The sequence below is a fragment of the Acanthopagrus latus genome, chromosome 7 (assembly GCF_904848185.1).
Source record: "Acanthopagrus latus isolate v.2019 chromosome 7, fAcaLat1.1, whole genome shotgun sequence".
Classification (NCBI taxonomy): Eukaryota; Metazoa; Chordata; class Actinopteri; order Spariformes; family Sparidae; genus Acanthopagrus; species Acanthopagrus latus.
Window position 1 is genome coordinate 29571509 of NC_051045.1, and position 13711 is coordinate 29585219.

General features: G+C 41.1%; 1 protein-coding gene across 3 annotated transcripts in view; it reads left to right on the forward strand.

The window, feature by feature from the left end:
- The window catches only part of mfn2 (mitofusin 2), a 31222-nt gene that overhangs the window by 3746 nt on the left and 13765 nt on the right, over positions 1-13711 (forward strand). For all 3 annotated transcript variants that reach the window (XM_037104162.1, XM_037104161.1, XM_037104160.1), the window contains 11 exons: positions 125-306; positions 1544-1679; positions 2609-2771; positions 2856-2980; positions 3564-3672; positions 3864-3971; positions 4911-5064; positions 7712-7779; positions 8301-8422; positions 10622-10748; positions 11015-11119. In XM_037104162.1, the coding sequence (XP_036960057.1) occupies positions 129-306; positions 1544-1679; positions 2609-2771; positions 2856-2980; positions 3564-3672; positions 3864-3971; positions 4911-5064; positions 7712-7779; positions 8301-8422; positions 10622-10748; positions 11015-11119 (1395 nt within the window). In that variant the 5' untranslated portion in view covers positions 125-128. The remainder of the gene's footprint in view (positions 1-124; positions 307-1543; positions 1680-2608; positions 2772-2855; positions 2981-3563; positions 3673-3863; positions 3972-4910; positions 5065-7711; positions 7780-8300; positions 8423-10621; positions 10749-11014; positions 11120-13711) is intronic.

Here is a 13711-nt window from a genome sequence, read left to right on the forward strand (position 1 = left end):
CAAGGTGAAGGTTTTTAGGTATGGAAAACTATTCCTGCTGTTAATGTTTGGCTCATGTCAGTGACACTTTAACGAATGCTTAAATGTGTGAAGATTAAGTGCTTTCTATGGTTTATCCCCCCAGTGCCATGTCTCTGGTTTTCCCAAGACCCAACACTAACGCAGTCCACGGCAAGAAAGATAAGAGACTGATGGCGGAAGTGAATGCATCGCCGCTGAAACATTTTGTCACAGCAAAGAAGAAGATCAACGGGATCTTTGAACAGTTGGGGGCCTACATCAAGGAGAGTGCTTCCTTTCTGGAAGGTAACATCCACATTAATGCGTCTCATTTGCTTTCCATTCACTTTCCTAAATGAACTGCTTTATGATAAACTGAAAGCAGCTTAACATGTCTGTCTTATGTCTGATTATGCCCCCTGGCCACTTGTGGCAATCCTAGGTTGGTGCTGTGTTATTTATTGTTTTTAATTGACATTTTGTTATGTAACTATTAGTCTTTTCTTTACCATTTTTATCAGTCTATATCACTTAGCCGGACAGTGCTAGTTATTGCTTTTATTGAATTATTTGCTCCTTACTCTGGCTTTTTATTTCTTTATTGGTATTACCTAAGCTTTTACCATATCTCTATCCTTGTAGTTCATAAAAATGTAAAATCAGGGCATTACTGTAAAGAAGCTTAATGCCCAGTTTATTTTCTCATTTGTTTTGTCACATAAGAATTATTTAACTGTGATATCTAGGGTTGGGTGATTTGTAGACTTCTGACATAGTAACATTGTGATTCAAAAAGCCCCCCACCAGAGAGCACAAAGAAGTGGTGTGTCCCCTCAGAGTAGGACAGGAGTTGTTGTTGTAATGTGTGTTGAGAGGTGGTGAAAAGATATGTTACTGCTCATTGCACTAACATTACGTTTCCATGTGCTGTTTCTCATTTTCTTATTAAACCAGCCAAGTTAAGTGAACCCTAGACACTTAGTTAAATTTATGGAATCAGTGTTTTTTTTCTAGTGAGCTGCTGTTTCACAGTCTTGCCGTTTCTTAGCTTCTTTGGCTAGTCGTCCAACATTGTTTTATGCATATGAGGCTGAACAAAGCTAAGATTTAGGGATGTAAGGCAAACATGAGGGCACTTTTAATCTTCGCACAGGGATGCATGTCGGTGTTAACAGGTGATCGCTTCCTCTGAGGGGTGAGACAGTTGGAGACTCATGTCAGAGCAATGCTTAGAAACAGCTACAGTGGTGAGCTATTACACAACTGCTGCCTTACAGCAACACTTAGGGAACACGCTGCCTCATACTCATTAACAGCGATGTTCTCGTCCATCACGATGTTTCACGGTAGACATCGTCATATGCCAGTTTGGCATACAATACCCAAACCTATTGGTGTCAGAAGTGAAACAGAAATTACAATAATATATTAATATAGTAATCATTACCCATCCTTTGCGTCTCTAGTTTAAAAAATATACGTATTTTAACACAATTGAAGTACTAAAGCTTTTGTCTGATATCTGATGACCTCAATATTTTAGATACTTACAAAAATGAAGAACTGGACCCAGTCACCACAGAGGAGCAGGTCCAGGAGGTCCGTGGTTACCTCGCAAAGGTTGCAGGGATTGGAGAAGTGCTCGCCCGCAGGCATATGAAGGTGGTCTTCTTTGGGAGGTATGTAAATTTGTTTGTTACCCTCTTTTTCTAGTTTTAAAACTTCCCTTTTCAATATTAAATCGAAATAACTTAGAAACTTAGCTGGTTCTTTATTTTTGGGTCATTAAACTAGTGTTGTCCAGTTATATGTTGCCATATAAAGACATCTGCAAATGTGACGTTTAACATTAAATCAAATCAAATCAAATCAGTTTTATTTATATAGCCCAAAATCACAATCACGTTGCCTCAATGGGTTTTACAATCTGTACAGTGCACAACAGCCTCTGTCCTTAGACCCTCGATTCAAGTAAGGAAAAACTTCACATGTTGATGGAAAAAAAACCTTTTATAGGGTATAAATAACAATGGAAGAAACCTCAGGAAGACCCACAGAGGAGGATCCCTCTTCCAGGACGGCCAGACATGCAATAGATGTCGCATGTACAGAAAAGTGCAACAAATCACAGTTTACAAGTTACCTTAACAGAGAGTCTGATACAAGTTATATTTAAAGTGAGCGGATCCAGGAGATGACTGAGCTGGACGACAGAGAGAGGCATCAAGATTTACAGAAATATAGATATGAGGAGATGGTGAAGCAGAGTAGAGCAGTGATCCAGCAGAGCCCAGGGTGTGATGATCTAGATCCGTCTGTATTTCAAGGCAGCAGGAACCCGGAAATGGTAGATGGTCACATGGGACCGTGGTCGATCAGAAGGGAGCCTGAATGAAAGAGAGGAGAAAGAGAAGGAGGAGAGAGAAGAAGAGGATGGGGAGGAGGGAGAGGAGGAAGCTATAGAGAGTATAGAGAGTGACACAACTTGCAGCTTGTGGGAACAAAGAACAACCAGAGGTTTTAACATTAAAAGAAAAATCAATCTGTGGAAAGACTGAAGGTGAAGTGGGATGAGGCAATGCTGACACCCATCTCATTTGTTCTGTAGGACAAGTAATGGGAAGAGCTCGGTGATCAATGCCATGCTGTGTGACAAGGTTCTGCCATCTGGCATAGGACACACCACCAACTGCTTCCTGAGGGTGGAGGGCACAGATGGCAACGAGGCCTTCCTCCTCACTGAAGGCTCTGAGGAGAGGAAGAGCATAAAGGTCTCCTCGTCAACTCCAGTGTGTGGAAATGGAATGTTGGTCTGTGTGTGTAAACCCACCTGATGCTGACATGTGTGTTTTCAGACTGTGAATCAGCTGGCCCATGCTCTTCACCAGGATGAGGACCTTGATGCCGGCAGTTTGGTCTGTGTCATGTGGCCCAAAGCTAAGTGTGCTCTGCTCAGGGACGATCTGGTGTTGGTGGACAGGTCAGACACAAGTTAACACTAATATATACTTTAATAGATATATTCTGCCACCTGTTTTAACAAGCTTTAAAGTTGCTATTTGTAAGAAAACTTGATTTTTGAGTTTCACCAAATCGTCACTCTGGGTTTCCCAGCTCCACATTGATGACGGCCGCCGACCTGTCACACAGTCCCAAAGCATCAGTTTGGAATGATACTCTTTTAACTTGAACTTGAACTTTTCTTACAAACAGCACTTTCAAGACTAAATAAATGACTTTTTCTAGCACCCAATAATTGTATTATTTCCTGAAAATGTAATGCGTAATTTGTAAGAATACACATGTATTGTACTGTTGCTGTCATTTCAGCAGACTAAGAACACTAGCAGCTGACACTCTACATTTTTGTAAATATCGTGCATTGTTATCAGGCAAAGATGCATTAAGTAATAAGACTTAAGTTGAAAAACTACAAATACTCCAATGTTTGTAACAGGGAGGTATTTTAGTTTTATTTTTTTTAGTTTTAGTTTTCTTGCCTTGCAATGCTTACTTGTAGAGGACTTCCGTTAACTTTCTCCACCTCTTGTTTTCCCCTCCAGCCCAGGAATCGATGTTACCACAGAACTCGACAGCTGGATCGACAAGTTCTGCCTGGATGCGGATGTGTTTGTTCTGGTGGCCAACTCAGAGTCCACACTTATGCAGACGGTGAGATGTGACAAAGCAGCAGAAGTAGTAGTTTGAGACAGAAGCTGTCAGTCACCTCTAGAACTTGGTGTGTGATGAGATAAAAGTTAACTGCAGGACTGTCGTAGTAAATGTCAATGCAGTGCTAAGGTTTTAATGGCATGATCCACCGATATCTTGTTGTAAACTGTTGTAAATTATGTATTCTACAGGAAAAGTCCTTCTTTCACAAGGTCAATGAGCGACTCTCCAGTCCAAATATTTTCATCCTTAACAATCGCTGGGATGCCTCAGCCTCAGAACCTGAATATATGGAAGAGGTCAGTAAAACTGTAAAGCATCAACAACTTGAAACACACATACATGTTAAAAACATGGCAGCATGCTTTTATCTGTGTGTTGTATGCATAACCCTCTGGTGTGTGGCCCTGGTTTTACAATACAACAGCTGTTAATATATTTATAATTATATAATTCTAAATATATAATTACAAACCAACAGCAGGATTTTGAAATCCATTCATTGGCAAACAGGAAACCAGTATAAAGATCTGAGAACTGGAGTGATGTGATCTACTTTTTTGGTTCTTGTTAGGACTCGAGCAGCAGCGTTCTGAATCAGCTGCAGCTGTCTGAGTCCTGTAAAGACACAGTTTCAGTAGTCGAGTCTGCTGAAGATAAATGCATGGACAACTTTTGTCTCTGGAAGCCTATGAGACATATAGAATGCCCATTAAGCTGGTGAATCTTATCAGGAATAGGTACTCCGGCATTACCTGTAAGTCTTAAATATGTAAGAGCAGAGTCCAATGGGATTTGTGGACATAACTGGATGATCTACACTCGTAGACTGACACTGCAGATGACCTGGCAGTACTGTTACACAGCCACCATCAGATGCAGGATAAAACCACAACACTTACTGATACCCCCTTACAAGTAGGACTGAATATTCATACAGAGAAGACGAAAATCATGAGGAAGAATGCAAGAGACAGCAGCCTCAAAGAGGTAGAGTCCTCCACCCACTTGAGGAGTATCATTAACATGGAGGGAGGTACAGATGCAGAGGTCAATGCAGTAATAGGCAAGGACAGCCTTATTACAGCTCAGTAACATCTTTTTTTCAGAGAGATACAGCAACAAACAGAAATAAGCATTGTGAGCTCCAATATAAGAAACTCTGAGGTGTAAGTAGAGAGTAGTAAGTATTTATGGTCGCAGTTCCTGTTTAATGAAATGTGTTGTTGCTGTGTTAGGTCCGCAGGCAGCATATGGAACGATGCACCAATTTCCTGGTGGACGAGCTGGGTGTAGTAGACCGAGCCCAGGCTGGTGACCGCATCTTCTTTGTTTCTGCCAAGGAAGTACTACAGGCTCGTGTGCAGAGGGCTCAAGGAATGCCTGAAGCAGGTGGGGATCATTAAAGATTTTGGATGAGTGATCTGGTTAAATTAATATCACATCAAGTTGACCTGGGAATTAAATCAGACAATGTGAGAACACACAAATGATCAGTCAGACCAGTGATGATCAAATGTGCAGCTGGTTAAAGTAGTATGTTTGTCTTGTCTGGTGGGACATCCATTGTACCTTGTGAACTACAAAGTAGCTTGCAAAAGACATTGGCTTGTGTGGAACAAATTTAGCATTTAATGGGGGCGGGGGAGCACTCTGAGAGACATGACTGTGGATTTATCAGGTTTACACTAAGAGTCTGCTGGTGGTCAGACAACACTGGAGGTGAGCAAAAGTTTGTGATTGATACAGTATAATTAACAAAAGACTATTACCTTGAAGTAGTAAACTAACCATCAGATGAGGTACTAATGGGCATCACACCTCAGTACGTTGACACCAGTCAAAGTGCCTGAAGGAACTGAAGTACAGCAATATTACATCAAGTATTTGGTCAGATTTGTGAATCATATTGACATATGTTTCGATCCAATCAGGGTTTCCGCGGGCTCTTGAAAAGTCTTACATTTCACAATCTCAAATTTAGGCCTTAAAAAATCTTGAATACGTCCACATTTTGCATATAGGTCTTAAATTACATTTAGTTAAGTCTTAGATATATATGTTCATTCACCGCTTTCGTTGTCGCCTTTTTTTGTTTTTGTTTTGTGGAAATGTGTTGGTGAGATTCACAGTCAGCTCCGTGTGTTGTACTTCTTTCTGAAGTACCCAGAAACGTAAGTGTCATTTTGCCAACAGCCCGGTCGGAATTGTTTCGCTGTACACTTTGCCAGTTCCGGAAAGTTTTTGACTGCAGAATCTGCTACAACTATGGGAAAGTGTTGGCTTGAACAACCAGAGTTCAGTTGGTTAAAAGCTGTACTTAATTATGAATTTGAAGCACAAATTGGGCACATTTGGTATGAAAGCGCTGATGTCACACACAAAATCGAAAAAACACCAGTTAGCTTCTAAAAGTCTCTAGCGAAGTCACGCTATCACACACTTTTGTACACCTTTGTCACCAGTTCCCGTTCCAAGTGCATCCAGTTCTGCTCGACCCGAACTCTGTGCCGTCTCGCAGTCATGAGACAATCAAACCATCTTTGGTTCAACTCCGATGTTGAAAGCAGAGGTGCTTTGGATTTTGAACACCGTGTCACATGCACCAGGGTTATTATAGTTAACTAAATTAAATTAAATTCCTAGATAAAAACTAAAACTCTTAATCACTTGTTAAACTAATTAGAACTAACCTGAAATAAAAAAGCAAACTGAATAACTAAATTGAAATAAAAAACTAATGACAATGTAAAAGCTATAATAACCCTAGCCATTTTTAGGCAGAGCACCAAGCTGCCAGTTTGCCCGTCCTTTTTGCGGCTCAGTCCGGTTTTAGACAGAGGGCGGCAAATTGGTGGTCTGTTTTGGTCTGCTGAGTTTCCGCCTTGGAGGGCGGAGGTATGGATGACCTGCACTGTTGTGTGACCCACAGCCGGGGAGTTTTAAAACCAAGAAACAGCTGATCACAGCAGTCAGTCCATCACCTCATACGCGAACATCAAGATGAGCAACTGGACAGTGGCTGAGATCCAGGAGATGCAGCGTCTCCTCGGTCTCTGAAGCTGTTTGGTTGTGTTAGCTTGTCATTGTGTTGGCAAGCTGGGAACAGTCGCTACTTTCAAATTAAAAGCCCCCTGCTAAGGACCCAGTTCTAAACTCCAATGGGGTGCAATGTAAAGCTCTTATTTTGAAGACAAATTTGTTGTCACTGTTCACAACCCAACTTCGAGCTTCACGTCACATGTTTAAACCTACCCCAGAGGTGGCTTTTGGAAAAGGAGGAGTATTACGCCTCCATTTTAGAGAGGCAGGCTGGCACATTGCCACCTTTTCTATCTAAAAAGGGCTCCTGACACACACTCACTCAGTGAATGGCAAAACATTTAGTTATTTTTGAAAGTAACTGTACTGTATTTTTCCTTACTTTTTCATACTTCGTTTACGTCTTAAATTTAGTTCAAAATGTTCTTTAAAGTGTCTTAAAGGGATACTCTGGTGTAAGTTTAATCCATGGTCTAACACATCGTGACACCAAGTAAGACCCCCCCTCGAGAGATCAAGTTTGCAGACTGCTAGCTTACGTAGTTTTTTCAACCTCAGAAATGTCCGCACGATAACAATACATTGCAGTATATGCATCCACCAACAAATCACCATCAAAAAGCCACAAATAATGCTCAGAACAGTACAAATAGGGTTGCAGCACATAGTTCAAGGCATCATATGTCTGCTGTGTATTGATTAAACTTACACTGGAATTTCCCTTTAAAGGCTTAAATTTGACTTGTTTAGACCTACAGAAACCCTGTCCAATAGTTCTGTATTTAAATTACAAGCTTTGAACCATCTCATGTAAACCTTCTCTATGGCTGCCTGTGTTTAGACGAAATGTAACATTTAATCCATGAAAAAGATTATTAGAGAAATGCATTTATTTTTCCAAGTTAGGTACTGATCATTTCATTGGTCGTATTATTTTGTTATCAGCACTGAAAGTCAGGTATTAAGTACAGTGTTACAGCCTGTTGTTCTGTTTTAGGTGGAGCTCTTGCAGAGGGTTTTCAAGCAAGAATGTTTGAGTTCCAGAACTTTGAGAGGCGATTTGAGGTAAGGTAATCACAAATGTTACAAGATACTCATACGTATAACAAGTAGAAATAAAATATAAATAGGTTTTAATGGTTCCTGACTTAACACACTCTTTGGTCCCTGTTGTTTTTATTATAACTATCTATTACTATTAGTGCTTATTTCCATGATCTTATTAGATATCCATTTTTCTTTATCACTGTGTGTCCAAAACAGGCCAGCTTAGATTGATGGAGGCTAGCAGTTTTCCCCTCTCTCCAGTATTTGTGCTAAGCTAGACTAAACTCATTCTGGGTAGAAGTTACCCAAATGTTGTTGTGATGTGTTCCTGTCAAATTGAATTAGTAAGTACATAAACTTAGACTGGACTTGGCCTTTGCCTGACTAAACTTTAAAAATGTGATTTTTTTACTGGTTGAAATAAGTAAATAAACCAGAAGTCAGAAGTGAGTTTTAGCTGCACTTGGAATAGTGAATTATCCAGTGAGTTGTTGTCTGGATTGTCGACCAGTCTGCTGATGTGTCTGTTGTGTTTGTAGGAGTGTATCTCGCAGTCCGCGGTGAAGACGAAGTTTGAGCAGCACACTGTGAGGGCCAAACAGATCTCTGAAGCCCTGCGCCGCATTATGGATTCTGTACACATTGCTGCACAAGAGCAGAGGTGAGTCAAGTATTTAAAAGGAGATCTACCTGTCATCCAAGTTCCAGTTTGACTTAAGACATTGTACATGTATGTATTCCCACTCAAGAAGTGGTAAAGATGGTGAAGAACCACCTGCTACAGGACTGCACCCTGTCCAGCAGAACCAGCTTCACATGGACTGCATTTTTCCCTTACTTGACCTCTGTCTGATGACCACTTACTTCCAGCACAGTGAAGGTTTCTACTAGGGCCGCCCCTGGCCGAATTTGGGCCCTAAGCAGAATTTTATTTTGAGGCACCCCATTACAAAATTACTGTATCACGAAATGCCATTTAGGTTTACAACCTTTTATTGGTAGGAACAAATCAAATGAACAGCCTCTTTCAATAATAGAAGTGAAGTCTGACACAACTTTAAAAGGCCCTCGGTGCACAAATTCAACCTGATCGATGTCTGATAGGTGTGCTGGCCACAGAGCAGGATCAACTGCACTTGGAGTAGTTATACTAGCATCTCTAGCTGAAGAGATGTTGCTTGATGGCCCTGGTGATATGCTGGGTGCTGCTGCATTTGTACCCGTTGACATGGTGCTTGATGGCCCTGGTGACGTACTGGGCATTGGCTCTGTGTCACCCTTAGTAGCAAACTGCAGCATTGACCATGTTATGACAAAAAAACCATCATACAAGCAGATTATGAAGATTTGTTTTGGTCTTAATGGTAAATTACACAATGAAATGAATTTAAATACGTAAAACTCTCAGAGATTAAAATGCAATTACTGCAAATATAACTACAACTGACAATATTCATTATGATTTGATTTGATGATATTTCTATATTCAAATTTTTTTGATATTTATTTTTACATTTTGTACTTAGGTTCTATATTCTTACACTGCTGTTTGCTGCTGCAACGCTTGAAATTTCTCCATTTTGGGTCAAATAAAGGATTATCTTAATTTATCTTATTTTACCCAGTCTTATGAATTAAATCCACCAAGAGATGGCGACATTTTACCTCCATAAAAATAACACAAAACTTCTACTGATAGCATAGATTGATGGCTATAAACCTAAGCCAACATGCAACCACCAACTGGTCAATTAACCACTCCTTTTTCAAGAGGTGATTGTATATGCAGTTAACAAGACATTAGATAAATGCTAATCAGGGCCTCTGGAAAATGTAATCTCTAGTCCACATCTAGACAGAATTTTCCTGTCTTCAGTCTCAGGATTAGCAGGCTAGCAGCTGGGGTGTTTAGGCCTCAAAGTTTTAGTTCTTTATTTCAACAACATACCCACCTTCAAGCACGAGCCTCCTCTTGTTTTGCCTTTTTCTTTCTTTTGCTTGCTCCTGATTCATGTTGCCGTTTGGAGTCCATCTCTCCACCTGCCTCCAGCTGTTTGACGGCACATCTGACCACTGATTTGTCAGATGCAGCGTGCTGTCAATCATTGCGGCATCCTTTGCACATTTGCAGAGAATGCATCCCCTTGCACAAAATGGGGCCCCCCATGGACCGTGGGGCCCCACGCACAGTGCACGTTCTGAGTGTAGGGAGGGGCAGCACTGGTTTCTACAGACAGAGGCATGGCTGTGCCATGGGCTCACCAGTGTCCCCAATAGTGGCCAACCTCTATATGGATGAAGTTGAGAGCAGAGCCTTGATTACCTTCACAGGAAGTGTTCCTAGCCACTGGTCTATGTGGACAATGCCTGGGTCAAAATCAGAATGAGGGAAGCGGAAGCCTTTACAGAAGGTATAAATGCAGTGGACAGTAACATCAAGTTCACATGGGAAGATGTCACAAGAGACAGTCCTTGCTGTCCCGACTCGCATCACAGGCTGGAGTTATCAGAACCCTAAACTATTGGTCTGAGACTGTGCCAGCAAAGATGAAGAGGGGAATGAGAAACAACACAAACACATCCCGGGAGCACTTAAAACCTGTGGTTACCCAAACTGGACCTTTTTTCAAAACCAGTAAAGGATCCAGTGCAGACAGAGAGGGGGAAGTAGAAAAAACAACAACATCATCATTCCCCATGTCCTCAGCTCACATGTCCTCAACGACTCTGTAAGGGGTGTCAGTTATTTCAGACTGTAAACACTGTTCATCTGGGGGTGGAAGGCTTGGGAAGAAACTGTATGAATTGTTTTCATTGTGACGGTACAACAAATGCATTGTCTGTCTGTCTGTGTTTGTAGGGTTTACTGCCTTGAGACAAAAGAGGACCGCCAGGACCGATTAGAGTTCATTGACAAGCAGTTGGACCTGTTGACCATGGACTGTAAGGCCAAGATTAAGAATATTACCGAGGAAGTGGAGAGACAGGTAAGCATGATACATGCTATCATAATACACCTGACTTCTCAGCATCCACAGCAGAATAGCTGGGCTGTAAGATCCTTCCTGATGGTGTTGTGAGATTTAATTATTTCCCCACAAATCAAATAATAATAGTTATTAGTAATCCTGTTAAGACATCTTCAATTTCAAGTACAACATGTGTAACAAAAGAGACAGATGGTGATTGTCCCCCCTAACCCTAACTCCTGAAAAGGAAATAGTTTTCACCCTCACTCTCTGCTCATGTTCAGGTATCTAATGCCATGGCAGAGGAGATCAGGAAGCTTCATGTGCTCGTGGATGACTTCCACATGGACTTCCACCCATCACCAGTGGTGCTCAAGGTCTACAAGAATGTGAGTTTAACACAAAAATTCATGAGTTTGCTCCAAGCCTTCTGTCTGTCTATGTCTGCCACGATTTTCACTGCTCATTCAGATCTGTCATACTGTACTTTCTGCAAGTTGACTTGTCAACAGATGTAGCTAAAAGCACATCAGATCTTGGTGTTATCAAAAGCTGATTGACCAAAGGGTAACTGTAGAGTCCTCATGTCATAGCTTTTTTTTAAAAATGTTCCTATGTCTGTGAGGACTTCAATCAAAACTCTTCTAGTTTGAACATGGGCTGATGACTTTTTGGCATTCATCCAAAGGAATCTTTAGTTCAGACTAAGTGCTATATCTTAGGCAGCTTGACGTGTTTCAGTTTCTTGAAGTGACCTACCTCTCATCCAAGAAGCTTCTTCATTTCTAACTAACTAGAGGGGAGTTGCAGGCTTTTAAACTCTCTGAGTGTCCTTACAGAGTCGTTAAGGACACTTGTGAGCTTTGAGTTTCAGAGTTGTTAAGGCCATTTGTGGGTCCTTGACTTAAACAGCCTTCATGTCGGTTGCTAGGGCTTGGTGAGCCCAGGTGTGAATGGCTGTTAACATGTATGGTGGGGGAACTCAGCACTGCATAGTAGGTGGGTGATAAGTGATGTCATAGGCCACCCCCTCTGTTCAAAGATGGTCCTTCTGGGTGAAGTATTTTACTCCACTTTCAAACTGTCTGTCTTCTCTGGCCAAGATGTTTACAATGTTGTCCTCAAAGGGATGATTTTTCTCCTTCAGATGTAAGTGGACAACAGTGTCACGATCTTGAGGAGTTGGCCCTCCTCTGTTATTCCATTATGAAGAAGTTATTTTATATCCCTAATGTACACATCTGTGCTGGCCTGGCCACACTGAACATAATAAAGTTCATTACTCTGTTTTTGCCTGGGTGTTTTATCCTTAGGATGGACAACTTTCTGACTCAGCCTGTTGCTAGGTTTGAAGTGAACCGTGATATGTTTATTGAACATCCTCTTGAGTTTCTCTGAGGCCTAAAACAAAAATTTTGTTTGGTTCCGGTTTCTGACCGACCCTGTCAATTTATGTGCGACCCAAATTATTTTATGAGCTTCATGCGGTTATGAGACAGTTCAACACCCACACTTTTTCTGCAGTTTTTCTGCGATTTTGCACAAATGGCTCACTATAGTCGCTCAGTTTCTCTGGCCACTCTGTGTCTGCCTCCTCTCCCCCTCACTCTCCTGTTGCTGCTTCAAACATGGCACTGGCTTTGGGTCTGACCGGCTGATGATTGGCTGTTCTGCCTTAAGTCCCACCTCTCTTTCTGTGTTAGATTTATTGTTCAGCTTGTGGTGATGAGGCGGGAACTAGCCAGGTTCATAGACACCGGCACAGATCCACATAAACAAAGACACCTCACTGAGCGGGTTGGCCCGCGGCTGCAATGCGTCGCCGGCAGCTCTGCCCCGTGAACTGATAAGAGTCAATGGAGTGAATTTTATAAAGCTCCCTCTATAGTGCCATGAGTTAATGTCTCATTTACACATTCACACTCGTATGGATATATTCAGGAAACAGATAGGAAACAAAAACAACATCTGTAACGTTCTCTGAAGATTATAAATGTTAGCTACTCCTTATATGATCAGTATACAGGTTGGCACCAAACCGGTTATTATGTTTTTATGTGTTTACAGCTGCCAATGTATGTAACACTGTTACTGTGATGATACAAAACAGTTTAATATTGAATCTGTGTATAATAACTAAATCATCATCATCATCATCATCATCATCATCATCATCATCATCATCATCATCATCATTATTATTACTATTACTACTACTACTACTACTACTACTACTACTACTACTACTATTCATCTGAATATTCTTGACTTTGAATGGGAGCAGCTGTAACGCTGCAATTTCTCATCCTGGATCAGTAAAGTATTTCTGTTTCTGATTCATGTATTATGCAGTCAGTTGTCCATATTTAGAATTAGATTAGATGAACCGATGTCACATTTACATGTTAGGGTGTGATTATTATAGACACAGATTCAATATTTAAGTGTTATTTATCATCACAGTAACAGCATTACATACCCCCACCCCCATTTAAAAACAAAAAAACACATCCATTCCCCGTACTTTTGAAAAGCTTGCTACACCCCTGCTGTAGATCTACCCTGGCTCTGAGCGCTTCGGAATTGCTACAACGCTAACCTATGGGGACAATCGTTTTAACCACTTTTTGAGAATCATTCCAAGACCTATTGAACGTGAGTTGGTTCCTAAACAAGACACCACAGTGCGTGTTTAACTCAAATAGTGTGGAAAAGCCGTATAAAGTTTATATTTCCGCAGGCAGCCACTCACCTCTGTTTATTTCTGGAAAATCCTTTAGGCTAAGGTGGAGCAGCTGAGATCCCAATATAGCTACAGAAGCGAACACTTTTTTCTTGTTGCTTTGTTTTGTTTGCAAAAAGCAACAATCGAGCAGTGCAGACGTTATGTCGATATTATCTCCATGTGTGATGTCATGTCCATATTTTTGACTATGTAACAACATAGCAATGGTTGCTTGTATAGCAGCTAGCAGCTTTTT